Source organism: Eulemur rufifrons, chromosome 29 (assembly GCF_041146395.1).
Source record: "Eulemur rufifrons isolate Redbay chromosome 29, OSU_ERuf_1, whole genome shotgun sequence".
In the NCBI taxonomy this organism is placed as follows: Eukaryota; Metazoa; Chordata; class Mammalia; order Primates; family Lemuridae; genus Eulemur; species Eulemur rufifrons.
The window spans coordinates 84,756,322-84,768,450 of record NC_091011.1 but is presented as its reverse complement, the minus strand read 5'-3'; the positions used below and the strand labels follow the sequence as shown (position 1 = coordinate 84,768,450).

The following is a 12,129-nucleotide window of genomic DNA, read 5'->3' as shown; positions in this document are numbered from 1 at the left end:
AGGAGTACAGAGAACAAGGGTTTGGCAAGGTGGGCAACTGTCACACCACACAGGGCTTTCTAGCCCATTTAAAGGATTTTGGGGCCAAGTATGGTGGCTCATGCCTGTAATCCCAGCGTTTGGGAGATTGAGGCAGGAGGACTGCTTGAGTCCAGGAGTTCAGTATCCCTGGGCAACACAGCCAGACCCCATCTCTACAAAAAAATAAGAAAAATGAGCTGGATCTGGTGGTGTGCACCTGTAGTCCTAGCTACTCAGGAGGCTGAGGCTGAAGGATCGCTTGAGCCTAGAATTTGAGGCTGCAGTGAACTATGATTATGCCACTGCACTTCAGCCTGGGTGACAGAGTGAGATCCTGTTTCAAAATCAATCAATCAATGAAGGATTTTGGTCTTTACCCTGAAAGATCAAGCAAGATGAAGATTTAAAATGTCTGCTGGACTCTGTGAAATAAAAGAACACATAAACCTTATTGAGAACTGTTGATGAGAATAGGAACAGACTAGAATGGGTAGAGGAATAGGAGTTATGAAAATGGACTCAGTGACTACTGACAAATCTTTCCAAAGGTTTGAATGTGAATTGGGGGGGGAAAGAACAGTAATTGGAGTGAAGAATGAGATCAAGATAAGGAGGTGGGTTAGTGGAGAGAAAAGAAAGAGCAAAAGAGAGATAGATATACAAGACAGAAAAGGGGTAATAGATCAGGAAAAGGACATGAAGGGTAGAATTTACCCTAGTTAGGAAGACAGAGCAAAACTTATTCAAAAGGGTACAGATATATCTAGAATTGTAGGTTTGAGGATGAAAAAAGAGAGTTCATGCCTATTGGTTTCTACTTTCTCTGTGACTAGGAGTTTAAGGGGTCAGTTGGAGGTTAAAGATTTGAGGAGTGTGGAAAGGTCTAAAATCATCACTGCCGTGAACAGGACAGGGGTGACCAGACTACCACAGAAGGACTGTCAAGCAGTGTTAATGGTTGCTTATTCATAACAAGCCTGTGAGTGTATCTACTCAGCAGGGATGATACAGGTCATAATACTTGGAAGTCATGTGGCTGAAATTCAAGCATAGGTCTTAGAACTCTACAACCTCTATTTTTTTTTTCTCTACCACTCTAAGATGTTTAATTTTTTAAAAGTGTGGTTAAAAAAGCACACACACATAACATGGAATACCATCTCAACCCTTTTTTAAGTGTACAGTTCAGTAGTGTTAAGTATTTAATATACTGACTTTGTGCAACTGATCTCCAGACCTTTTTCATCTTGCAAAATGGTACCCATTACACAACAATTTCCCATTTCCCCTTTTCCCAGCCTCTGGCAACACACTATTCTACCTTCCGTTTCTGTGAGTTTGACTACTTCTGATACCTCACATAAATGTAATCATACAGTATTTGTCTCTTGGGACTGGCTTATTTCACTTAGTACAGTGTCCTCAAGGTTAATCCATGTGGTAGCACGTGACAGGACTTCCTTCCTTTTTAAGGTTGCATAATATTCCACTGCATGTATGTCACATTTTGATTATCCATTCATTCATCATTCATTCATTGATGGACATTGGGTTGCGTCCCTAAGATGTTTAATTTTTAAAAATATATTCTCCTGACTCTTGGCTTTTAAAAATGTTTCCTATGTTGCCAATTAAACTCTCCTGCGACAAGGCTTTATTATATAATACATACCCTTTGCAGCTGTTGGCAACTCCTTTTCTCTTTTGCTTCAATGACTTGTTTAATGATAATAACTTGGGATGAGTATGTACTAAAGAAATGTATATAACCACACATAACATGCAAGCCTTGATTTTAAGTACATCTAGCTGGGAGGGAGGGACAGCTCTATTAAGCATGTAATAGCATTACTAACATTAAGAACATTCAGATATATAAAATATATAAAAATATGATGCCATAAAAATGAATTAGGTTGTGCTCAAGTACTAGCATCCATGCAATAGTTCAAGCACATAAGACTGGCTTAGAATCATTAGCTGTTTGACTTGTGGAAGTTACTTAACCACCTGAAGCCTCTATTTCCAAACTTGTAAAATGGGATATTTAACAGCAGCTACTTCACAGGTACAAAGGGGACTGAATGAGATAATCCGAACACAACACTCAGTCCAATGCTGGGACATAGTAGGAGTTCAGTAAACGTGGCCTTAGAAAAAGTAATTTATCATAGTGTTTCTGAATTAGCTTGATTTATAAAACGCAGATTTAGACTTTTCAAGTGTATCAGTCCTTTGCATAGCAGAACAAACCAATACAAAAAAAAAAAAAAAAAAAAAAGCAAAAAAAGACTGCACAGAGACAGAAAATGTACCCAGGTAAGTAAGAGTCATCTTGAACGAGATTCTCTTCATTTACCACACAAACATTCTCTTAATTTTGCCCGGGAATTTAAGTATTTAAGTATCTCAAGTGAAGTATTAACATTTTGAGCAGGAAATTCTTTTTCAAGACTGTTCTTCCCGGCCGGGCGCGGTGGCTCACGCCTGTAATCCTAGCACTCTGGGAGGCCGAGGTGGGCGGATCGTTTGAGCTCAGGAGTTCGAGACCAGCCTGAGCAAGAGCGAGACCCCATCTCTACTAAAAATAGAAAGAAATTATATGGACAGCTAAAAATATATATAGAAAAAATTAGCCGGGCATGGTGGTGCATGCCTGTAGTCCCAGCTACTCGGGAGGCTGAGGCAGTAGGATCGCTTGAGCTCAGGAGTTTGAGGTTGCTGTGAGCTAGGCTAACGCCACGGCACTCACTCTAGCCTGGACAACAGAGTGAGACTCTGTCTCCCAAAAAAAAAAAAAAAAAAAAAAAAAAAAAAAAAAAAAAAAAAAAAAAAAAAAAAAAAAAAGACTGTTCTTCCCAGTGCAGGACTTTTGGCTTCCTTGCCCTGCCTGCTATGTACCTGCAGCGTATCCCAGAAAATGTGACAATCAAAATGCGTCCTTTCAAACACCCCAGGAGAGTGGTAACCCCGAGTTTATAAGCACCAAAAAAGGACCCACCCCAAATCTTCCAGAGTTCCTTTACTACCTTCTAGATTCTACCTCACCCCGAAAATCTACTGCCCCAAAAGTACAGGCGTATCTAGGGCCAGACCACACCCTCAGACCTGGGAGACATTTGCTGAGCGCGCGACACTCCCCTCCTGGCCACCTTCTGGATGGCAGACTTCATAATCGGGCATACTTGCAGCCTACAAAACCGCCATCCCCACCCCATGAGGAACCCCGGTGCCTACTTTGACGCGTGAGTTTTCAGCCTCCTCTCGTGGCTGAAAAATATCTCAGGTCGTATGGCCTCATTGCTAGAGACCTGACGCGTATCCTGCCAAAATTCGGGCCGCACACTCATGGTGTGATTGGAAGTGAGAGGGACCAGGTTCAGCCCTGGGCTGCAAGAGATCACACACCAGGTTCCAGCTGACCAAGCCCTCATCGTCTCGACTCTCTAACCCCAACTCAAGGGCTACAGCCTCTGCGCCGAAGCGCGCCATTCAAACTGGGGAGGGGCGGGACTCTAGGCCCAGAGGTAGAAAAAAGCAGACACTGCGCACAAGTGGGAATCTGGACTCCGAGAAACCTCACAGCCCGGGACGCTCCCTGTAGAACCGGCCATCGCTCTGCCCCATCGTTTCTCTTCTGCCCGGCCGCACTCACCCGAATTTACCGCCAACAGCGTCGCCATCTTGGAGGCGCACTAACGGAGCCCTCCTGCCGCATGGAGGCCCCAGGAAGAGGAGAGGCTGCCCTGGGCGAAGCCTGAGCAAAACAGTACCACGCTGTCCCCTGCGAAAGGCGCGGTCTGGCCGAGCCAGGCGTACAAAACACTCCCACATCTGCTCTGGGTCACAAACATCAATTTTCTCTGGCATTATTCCCATTCAAGTAAGGCGAGGGCAACCAGGTCAAAGATGCGAGGTCCTCGCTTTGACGTTCTTCGTGCCGTGCATCCTGGGACTGGTAGTTTTTTTCTAATGATGAGTGAGGTTGATTAGGTGGAAGGGGGAAAGCAGGTAGAATAGAAAAAAGTATTCTGAGACTAGTTATTAAAATGATGCCCACTTATGATGCTATAAATTCAAATCACCTCCATTTCAAACTGAATCTTCCTTGCATTGCTCCCTTACATTGGAGAGTGGTGTGGGGTGTAAGGTGTCTGCACCTCGAAAAGCCATTTGACCTAAGTTTCCATGACATTTCAATTTACCGAGTGTATTGTATCAACATAGTTATACAGAGCGAAACAAATCATAATTTTTTATTATTAAATTTTCAGGGCCAGGCGCGGTGGCTCATGCCTGTAATCCCAGCACTTTGGGAGCCGAGAGAGGGGGTGGGGGGTGGGGGGGAGAGGGAGGATCGCTTGAACCCTGGAGTTCGAGACCAGTCTGGGCAATAGCAAGACCCTGTCTCTACAAAAAATAAAAAAATTAGCCAGGCGTGGTGGCGCGTGCCTGTAGTCCCAGCTACTCCAGAGGATTGCTTGAGTCCGGGAGTTGGAGTTTGCAGTGAGCTGTGATCGCACCACTGCACTCCAGTCTAGGCGACAGAGTGAGAATCTGTCACCAAAAAAAAAAAAAAAAAAAAAAAAAAAAAATTCAAACATATACCAAATTAGAATAATGAACCCCAGCTTCAATAACATGGCCAATTTCCCTTACCCCTACACACAGATTATTTTAAAGAAAATTCCAGACATATTTTTTAATCACCGAGTAGTCTTCTAACACCCAAAATAACTGACCCTCTTTTTTTCACTTGTTAAATTTTAGCTTGCTAATTTTCAAACTGAAAAAAAATAATCATTACCACTTGCTATCATATACCAGATATCTACTAAGAATTTTATATGCATTATCTTATTTAATCCCTGCAATAATTTTATTGGGGAGATGACATAACTATAGCTATTTATGTCAGAGATGGTCTGTGTGCCTTACAATCTCATTTTATCAATTCTCTGACATTTTACTGAAAGTGAAAGGAAATAGGGCTTTATTCCCATTTCACTGTTGAAAATCAGAATCAAATAATTTAGACAAAATCATAGCATACGTTATTAAGAATATCTGGCATATTCATTCTTTTGAACAAATAATATCAAGTGACACAATGTACATTAGGTAAAACACAAAGTCACCTGTGATTTTTTTTTTTTAAAGTAGTTGTATAGAGACAAATGCTAAACTACAGTGAAAGTGGTTTTAAGGAGTGAAGAGGGGAAGAGAGAATGAAAAGGCAAAGGGATTTTTCATGAAATTTATCACGAAGGTGAGAAGAATATTGAGTTGGAAATGACAGGAAGTGGCGTTCAAAGGTTTTCTTTCTCTGCATAACTATTACAAGCCTTACACACACACACACGCACTTTTAAGTCCACACACTTATTTCTCAGTAGACCACTTTGCTACCTATGAAGTAACTCTTTAACTTGGCAGCAACCCCCTCTCCCACCATTACACTTACAAACATTCTCTCACAGGATTCCTCACGCTCTAGCAATCGGGATATTGCTATCTAACCCCTTCTAAAACTGCTCTCAGTATGGTCACCAGTGATCAACTGTCAAATTCCTTGGGCATTTTATTTCTGTATTATGAAAATTATTGTGGCTTGCAGGACACCACCGCTCCTGGTTTTCCTCCTATCTTTCTAGTTCTTTTTATTATAAGTTTCCTACATGAACTTCTGTTCCTCTTCTCACCCACTAAGTGTAGCTCTTCCCTTGTGGTCATCCCCCAGCTTCTATCCTTTCATTCTACAGGCTTTCTCTGGGAAATCTTATGGCTTCTTACTACCATCTGTTGCTGATGAATTATTATTTATATCTCTAGCTCAGTCCTCTCCACTCCATCTCTCTACTGATTGTCATATAGGCATCTCAGAATCAACTTGTCCAGAACTGAAATTATCACTTATCCCCTAAAACTCTACCATCGGTATCCAACCAGTTGCCAAACTCAGAAACCTGGGAGTCATTCTATATTCCTCTTCAATTGCCAAATCCTGTTCATTCCACCTTATAAATATTTCTGGAACCCTTTTTCTCATCTCTGCTCTCTATGCCATTTTTCTCTTTAGGTCTCATGTCACGCTTGGTATTTTATGCGATAGCCTTCTCACTGGTCTTTCCATCTCATCCCCCTCTCATGGACTCCCAAAGTGATTTTTAAATATACAAACATGATCGTGTGCTTGCCCTAATCGAAATTTCTCAATGATCTTCTGTTACGAAGAGTATCATTTGAAACTTCTTAGCAAGGCACTCCTGACACTTCCTGATCTGATTCAGCTTGGTTCTTCAACCTCTTCATCCATACTCTTCCTCAAGAGCCCTTTAATCCTTCTGAACCATTCATTATCTCCCAATGACAAATGCTTACTTGTACCACATATCGATGCCTTCACACCTGCTCTTCTATCCTCCTGGATTGACCTTCCTTCCCTCCCCCAACCCCTTTTTGACCACCAAGTTAACCTCAAAACATGACCCACCTTCCAAGTCTCAGGGCCTTGTGGTAATGCTGCCTCCATGATGCTAGCCAGGATCCCCTCCCCCTCAACCGATTTGGGGGTTTCTTTCCCTACAGCCCTATTATTGCAGTTTTACCCACCTCTATTATGGCCCTATCTGCTGCAACAATTGTCTCCTCATTAAAAGCTTATTTCTATTCTTTCTTTCTTTCTTTTTTCTTTTCTTTTCTTTTTTTTTTTTTTTTTGTTTTTTTGTTTTTTTAGAGACAAGGTCTCGCTCTGTTACCTAGGCTGGAGTACAGTGGCATGATCATAGCTCACTGCAGCCTCAAACTTCTGGGCTCACACAATTCTCCCACCTTAGCCTCCTGAGTACAGGCATGTGCCACCATATGTGGCTAATTTTTTAAATTTTTGTAGAGATGGGGTCTCACTATGTTGCAGGCTGGTCTCAAATTCCTGGCCTCAAATGATCCTCCCTCCTAGACCTCCCAAAGCACTGGGATCATAGGCATGAACTGCTGCACCCAGTAAAACTGTTAGCTTCCTATGGGAAACTGTTATTAAAAGCCACCCCCAAATGACGCACAGGTCCTTGAATTCAAGCCATTGTGTAATTATCTGCCACACTGAATCTAAGTTGGCCTTATGACTTGCTTAGACCAGGAGAATGCAGAGGAAATTATGTTGGACAAGTTCTAATCCTAGGACTTATTTTTTTGAGACAGTGTCTTGCTGTCACCTGGGCTAGAGTGCCGTGGCATCAGCCTAGTTCACAGCAACCTCAAACTCCTGGGCTCAAGCAATTCTCCTGCCTCAGCCTCCCGAGTAGCTGGGATTACAGGCACATGCCACCACTCCCGACTAATTTTTCTATTTTTAGTAGAGACGGGGGTCTCGCTCTTGCTAAGGCTGGTCTTGAACTCCTGACCTCAAGTGAGCCTCTCACTTTGGCCTCCCAGAGTGCTAGGATGACAGGTGTGAGCCACTGCATCCGCCCTAAAAATAAATTATTTCTAAGGCAAAATAAGTGTAAATGGAGGTATACTTAATTACTTAGGACTAATTTAACCAAGTTTTTAGAGTGCACTACAGACGTGGAAGCGCTCAGCAGTTAAACAGTGGTGTCCCAGTCTAACTGACCCATTACTGGTAACCTCCTTCATTGCCCCAATTGACTTTCAACCGTATACACAAAGTTCTTTGAGATCTTAAAACAAGGACAGCTAATTCTCATTTGGAATCCAGGAAATGCAAATTAGTAAGTGGCATTTGAATGGATAGATGATAGGATTTTACATGGTCATGAAATTGTATGGGGAAGAGAGAAGGGAACAAACCAGTGAAAGAGTGATAAAGCCAAGGTTTGGTATTTACAGAGCTGCAACAACTCCTCTGGACAAAGCTTAGAACTTTAAATGTTTCAAGTTCTGTAATTTTCCATATCCTGCCGAGTGGAGGACCCCAGACATGACAGGTTCACCACTATGTTTTGCTCCCCAGTCGGTGGCCAGCTGTGGACCACAGTTGCAGAACCACTGGCTCTGGAATACTGGCAGTCTCTGGTGGAGTAGGAAGCAAATTTGCCCTAGCTTTTCCTGTAGGGACCCACAACCAAATACAGCAACTGGGTCCCACGGAGCGGCTTCCTTTCATAGGATGAAATATTCTAGCAGCCTCCTAACTGGTCTTTCTGCCTCCAGTCTCACTTATTTCCAATTTACCTTCCACCCTATAACCAGAAGGATCACTTCATCCTTTCCCTAAAACCCTTCAACCCTTCTTGTCACCATCCTCTGGCTGCCATGTCACGTCTTCCTTCCCTCTGAATCTCTGTTGTTGCTATCTTTTCTTTCTAGAATACCTTTAGCCCATTCATCATCTGGTTAGTCTTACTTGGCCTTCAAGCCTCAACCTTCAAGATCACCTTCCCCATTCCTACCCCAGGCTGGACTAAATACCTCTCGTGTGCTTTCTCTTAACATGTTGTAATTTTTCTTAACTTTGTGCCTCTGGACTGAAAGCTCCACATAGAAGAATAGAGGTACCCAGTAGGTAGCCAATAAAAGTTTGTTGAATGAATAAGGAAGAGGAAAGGTCAAGCTGCTGCCTTCTACCCATTGCCAGACTATATGTGGGTTCTCTGAGGATGGCTTCATAAGCCACCATTTCTCTTGCAAGTGTCTGAAAACTCTAGAAGGTGAGGTCTCTCTTTTCCTAATAAATGGACTACCAATGTGGCTCTGAAGGGGACAGGAAACTCCACATGTCCCTCTATGTTAAGCCTTTGGTCTTGACAAGGGCTTGTGCCACACGGTGCATGACATAAAACAGGAAATCGGGTAGGAGTAGTGTGAAAGTGCTGATTGTAAGTCAGTTTATATGATTAGAAAGACTCTGGATTGTATTCTGGGAATTAACATGAATACTTGGCTCTGGCCCTGGGCAACAGTGTGTGAAGGAGAGTGGGGAGCTCCCAAGGAAAGCAGAATTCTGTCTGAGTGTGATGAAAGAGCAGAGCATTCATCCTATCAGAAGAAGGCTCAAAGTGAAACCGTTTGTATGACGAACAAGAAAGCATTAATTGAAATCAACTACTGTACTGTTCACGACATGATGTAAACTCAGAAACAAAGGACAATGGGAAATATTCCCAAGTGAAAATGAATGTAAAAAATAAGTAAATAAATTAGAGAAAGAAGTTGGTTTTTGTTTGTCTGTTTTAAGACAGGTCTAACTCTGATACCTAGGCTAGAGTGCACTGGCATCATCATAGCTCACTGAGACCTCAAACTCTTTTTTTTTTTTTGAGATAGAGTCTCGCTTTGTTGCCCGGGCTAGAGTGCCGTGGCGTCTGCCTAGCTCACAGCAACCTCAAACTCCTGGGCTCAAGCAATCCTCCTGCCTCAGCCTCTGGAGTAGCTGGGACTACAGGCACACACCACCAATACCTGGCTAATTTTTCTATTTTTTGTAGAAGTGAGGTCTAGTTATGTTGCTCAGGCTGGTCTGAAACTCCTGACCTCAAGTGATCCTCCCACCTTGGCCTCCCAAAGTGCTAGGATTACAGGCGTGAGCCACCACACCCTGCCTAGAAGAATTTAAAAAAGATTCCAGATTAACATGAAGCTGTTGTGTGTGTCATTCATTCCTCCTCGTAATTTGGTTTAGGGCAGTTTTTCAGTGATGTGTATTTTGTGTCTTCTCTTCCCACATCACAGGAGAGCTGAGATTTTAGAAAGAGACTGGTAAACAATGGAAGGCAAAGCAAGCTGGAGGAGTTGGGGAGAGACTCCTGAGGCAGATTGCCCTGAATTTAAATTTCAACTTCACCAGTGACTTACTGTGTGATAGTGAGCAAGTCATTGAGTCTCTGAGCCTGAGTTTCCTCCTCTATTAAAATAGAAACAATAATACTTCCCTTGGATTGCTGTGAAGATTCAGTGACATATGAATTTAACATAAAGTGCTTGGAAGATATCCTGGGCTAGTAAATAGGATGATTACACTGCAGAATGATGAGGGTAAAGTATAGGGGTTAAGGAAAGGAAAAAGGAGCTATTGAATAAAGTGTCTGATAAAGATATATGAATTCAGTACTAATAATAGTACAGCATCAGTGAATTCTGTTAATGAAGTTCCCATGGCAGTGTTAATTCAGCCATGTTGTACAAATCTATACATTTTAAATTGCACATTTAATAGGCACATGAGTAGTAAGAAGACTAATTTAAATGCTTTTAAAATTAGATAGAAAATTGATGTGGCTGTAGGTACTCAGAGTTGAATTTGACTGTGATTTTAAGATTTCAATCTCCAGCCATAGGAATAACTCCAAAGCCAGTTAATCATTTTTTAAAATTTAATTTAAAGACAAAAAAGGTACTATCTAGCATTGAAAATATTTTTGTTTCTTGGTTTCTGACATTAACTCTGCATAGTACCTACATCAAGATTGGGTACTCACTCTTTTCATTGTGGTAAAATATACGTAACCTAAAATTAACCATTTTAAAAAATTTGAAGTGTACAGTTTTGCATCTGTGGCATTACGTACTTTCACATTGTTCTGTAACCATCCCCACCATCTATCTCCAAAACTTTTTCATCTTCCCCAACTGAAATTCTGTACCCATTAAATACTAACTCCCCATTCCTCCCTCCCCTCAACCCCAGACAACCACTATCCTACTTTTTCTTTATGAATTTGACTATTTTAGGTACCTCATATAGGTGGAATAACATTCCATTGTTTGTATATAACACAGTTTGTTTATCCATTCATCTGTCAATGGGCACAGGTTGCTTCTACCTTTTGGCTACTGTGAATAATGCTGCTATGAACATGAGTGTACAACTATCTCTTGGTATCCCTGCTTTCAATCATTCTGAGTAAATACCCAGAAATGGAATTGCTGGATCATATGGTAACTCTATGTTTAATTTTTTGAAGAATGATCATACCATTTTCCATAGTGGCTGCATCATTTTACATTCCCACCAGCAATGCACAAGAATTCCAGATTCTCCACATCCTCACCAATACTTGTTATTATATTTTCTGGGGTTTTTTATAATTGCCATCATAATCAGTATGAAATGATATCTCATTGTAGTTTTGATTTTCGTTTCCTTAATTATTAGTGGTGATGAGCATCTTTTCATGTGCTTATTGGCCATTTGTGTATCTTCTTTAGAGAACTATCTATTCAATCCTTTGCCTATTTTTTTTTTTTAATTTTATTTCGTGTCATCCTTGCGCAGGGGCCATGCTAATCTTCTCTGTATCGTTCCAATTTTAGTATATGTGCTGCCGAAGCGAGCACGCTTTTGCCTATTTTTTACTCAGGTTGCTTTTTTTTATTGTTTAGTTGTAGGAGTTCTTTATATATTCTAGACATTAATCCCTTATTGGGTACTCATTTTCTGTTTCATTATTAATTTATTTATTCATTTTTAAATGCATCATTTTAAAAACTAGGCTCACTCCACAAATAACCAGGAAAAGTTGTTAATTATGTTCAAACCTATAGGTCATTGGAAGGATCCCTTCCTTTAATTATTTTCAAAACACTAAAAGTAAAGAAGAGAAAAATTTACTTATTTATTTAAAAAAAATTTTTTTAGGCCAGGCGTGGTGGCTCATGCCTGTAATCCTAGCACCCTGGGAGGCCGAGGCGGGAGGATAGCTCAAGGTCAGGAGTTCGAGACCAGCCTGAGCAAGAGTGAGACCCTATCTCTACTAAAAATAGAAAGAAATTATATGGACAACTAAAAATGCATATAGAAAAAATTAGCCAGGCATGGTGGCACATGCCTGTAGTCCCAGCCACTCAGGAGGCTGAGGTAGGAGGATTGCTTAAGCCCAGGAGTTCAAGGTTGCTGTGAGCTAGGCTGACGCCACAGCACTCTAGCCCGGGGAACAGTGCGAGACTCTGTCTCCAAAAAAAAAAAGAAGCACTCCTATTTCTAAATTGAACTTGGTCTTCCAAATTTTTATAACACATTTATACTACATCTCTTAGGATTTCTTACACGTGACAATTTCATCCGTTAATCTGTGTGATCACTATTTTAGTTTATAGTTTATAATAATCAATATTAATTGTGCTCTCTATTTGGCAAATGAATTGTTT

General features: G+C 41.3%; 1 protein-coding gene and 1 non-coding gene across 3 annotated transcripts in view; both read right to left on the bottom strand.

The window, feature by feature from the left end:
• NUP205 (nucleoporin 205) overlaps window positions 1–3,732 on the bottom strand; it is a 76,380-nt gene extending 72,648 nt beyond the window's left edge. For both annotated transcript variants that reach the window (XM_069462547.1, XM_069462548.1), the window contains exon 1: window positions 3,677–3,732. Coding sequence is in view for 1 of the 2 variants with exons in the window: in XM_069462548.1 (XP_069318649.1) it covers window positions 3,677–3,704 (28 nt within the window). In the remaining variant the exon portion in view is untranslated. The remainder of the gene's footprint in view (window positions 1–3,676) is intronic.
• Window positions 3,733–11,212: 7,480 nt separating this feature from the next.
• Window positions 11,213–11,319, bottom strand: LOC138377662 (U6 spliceosomal RNA). Its single transcript, XR_011231828.1, has one exon. It is a non-coding gene; the product is annotated as a U6 spliceosomal RNA (small nuclear RNA).
• Between the last annotated feature and the right edge of the window lie 810 nt (window positions 11,320–12,129).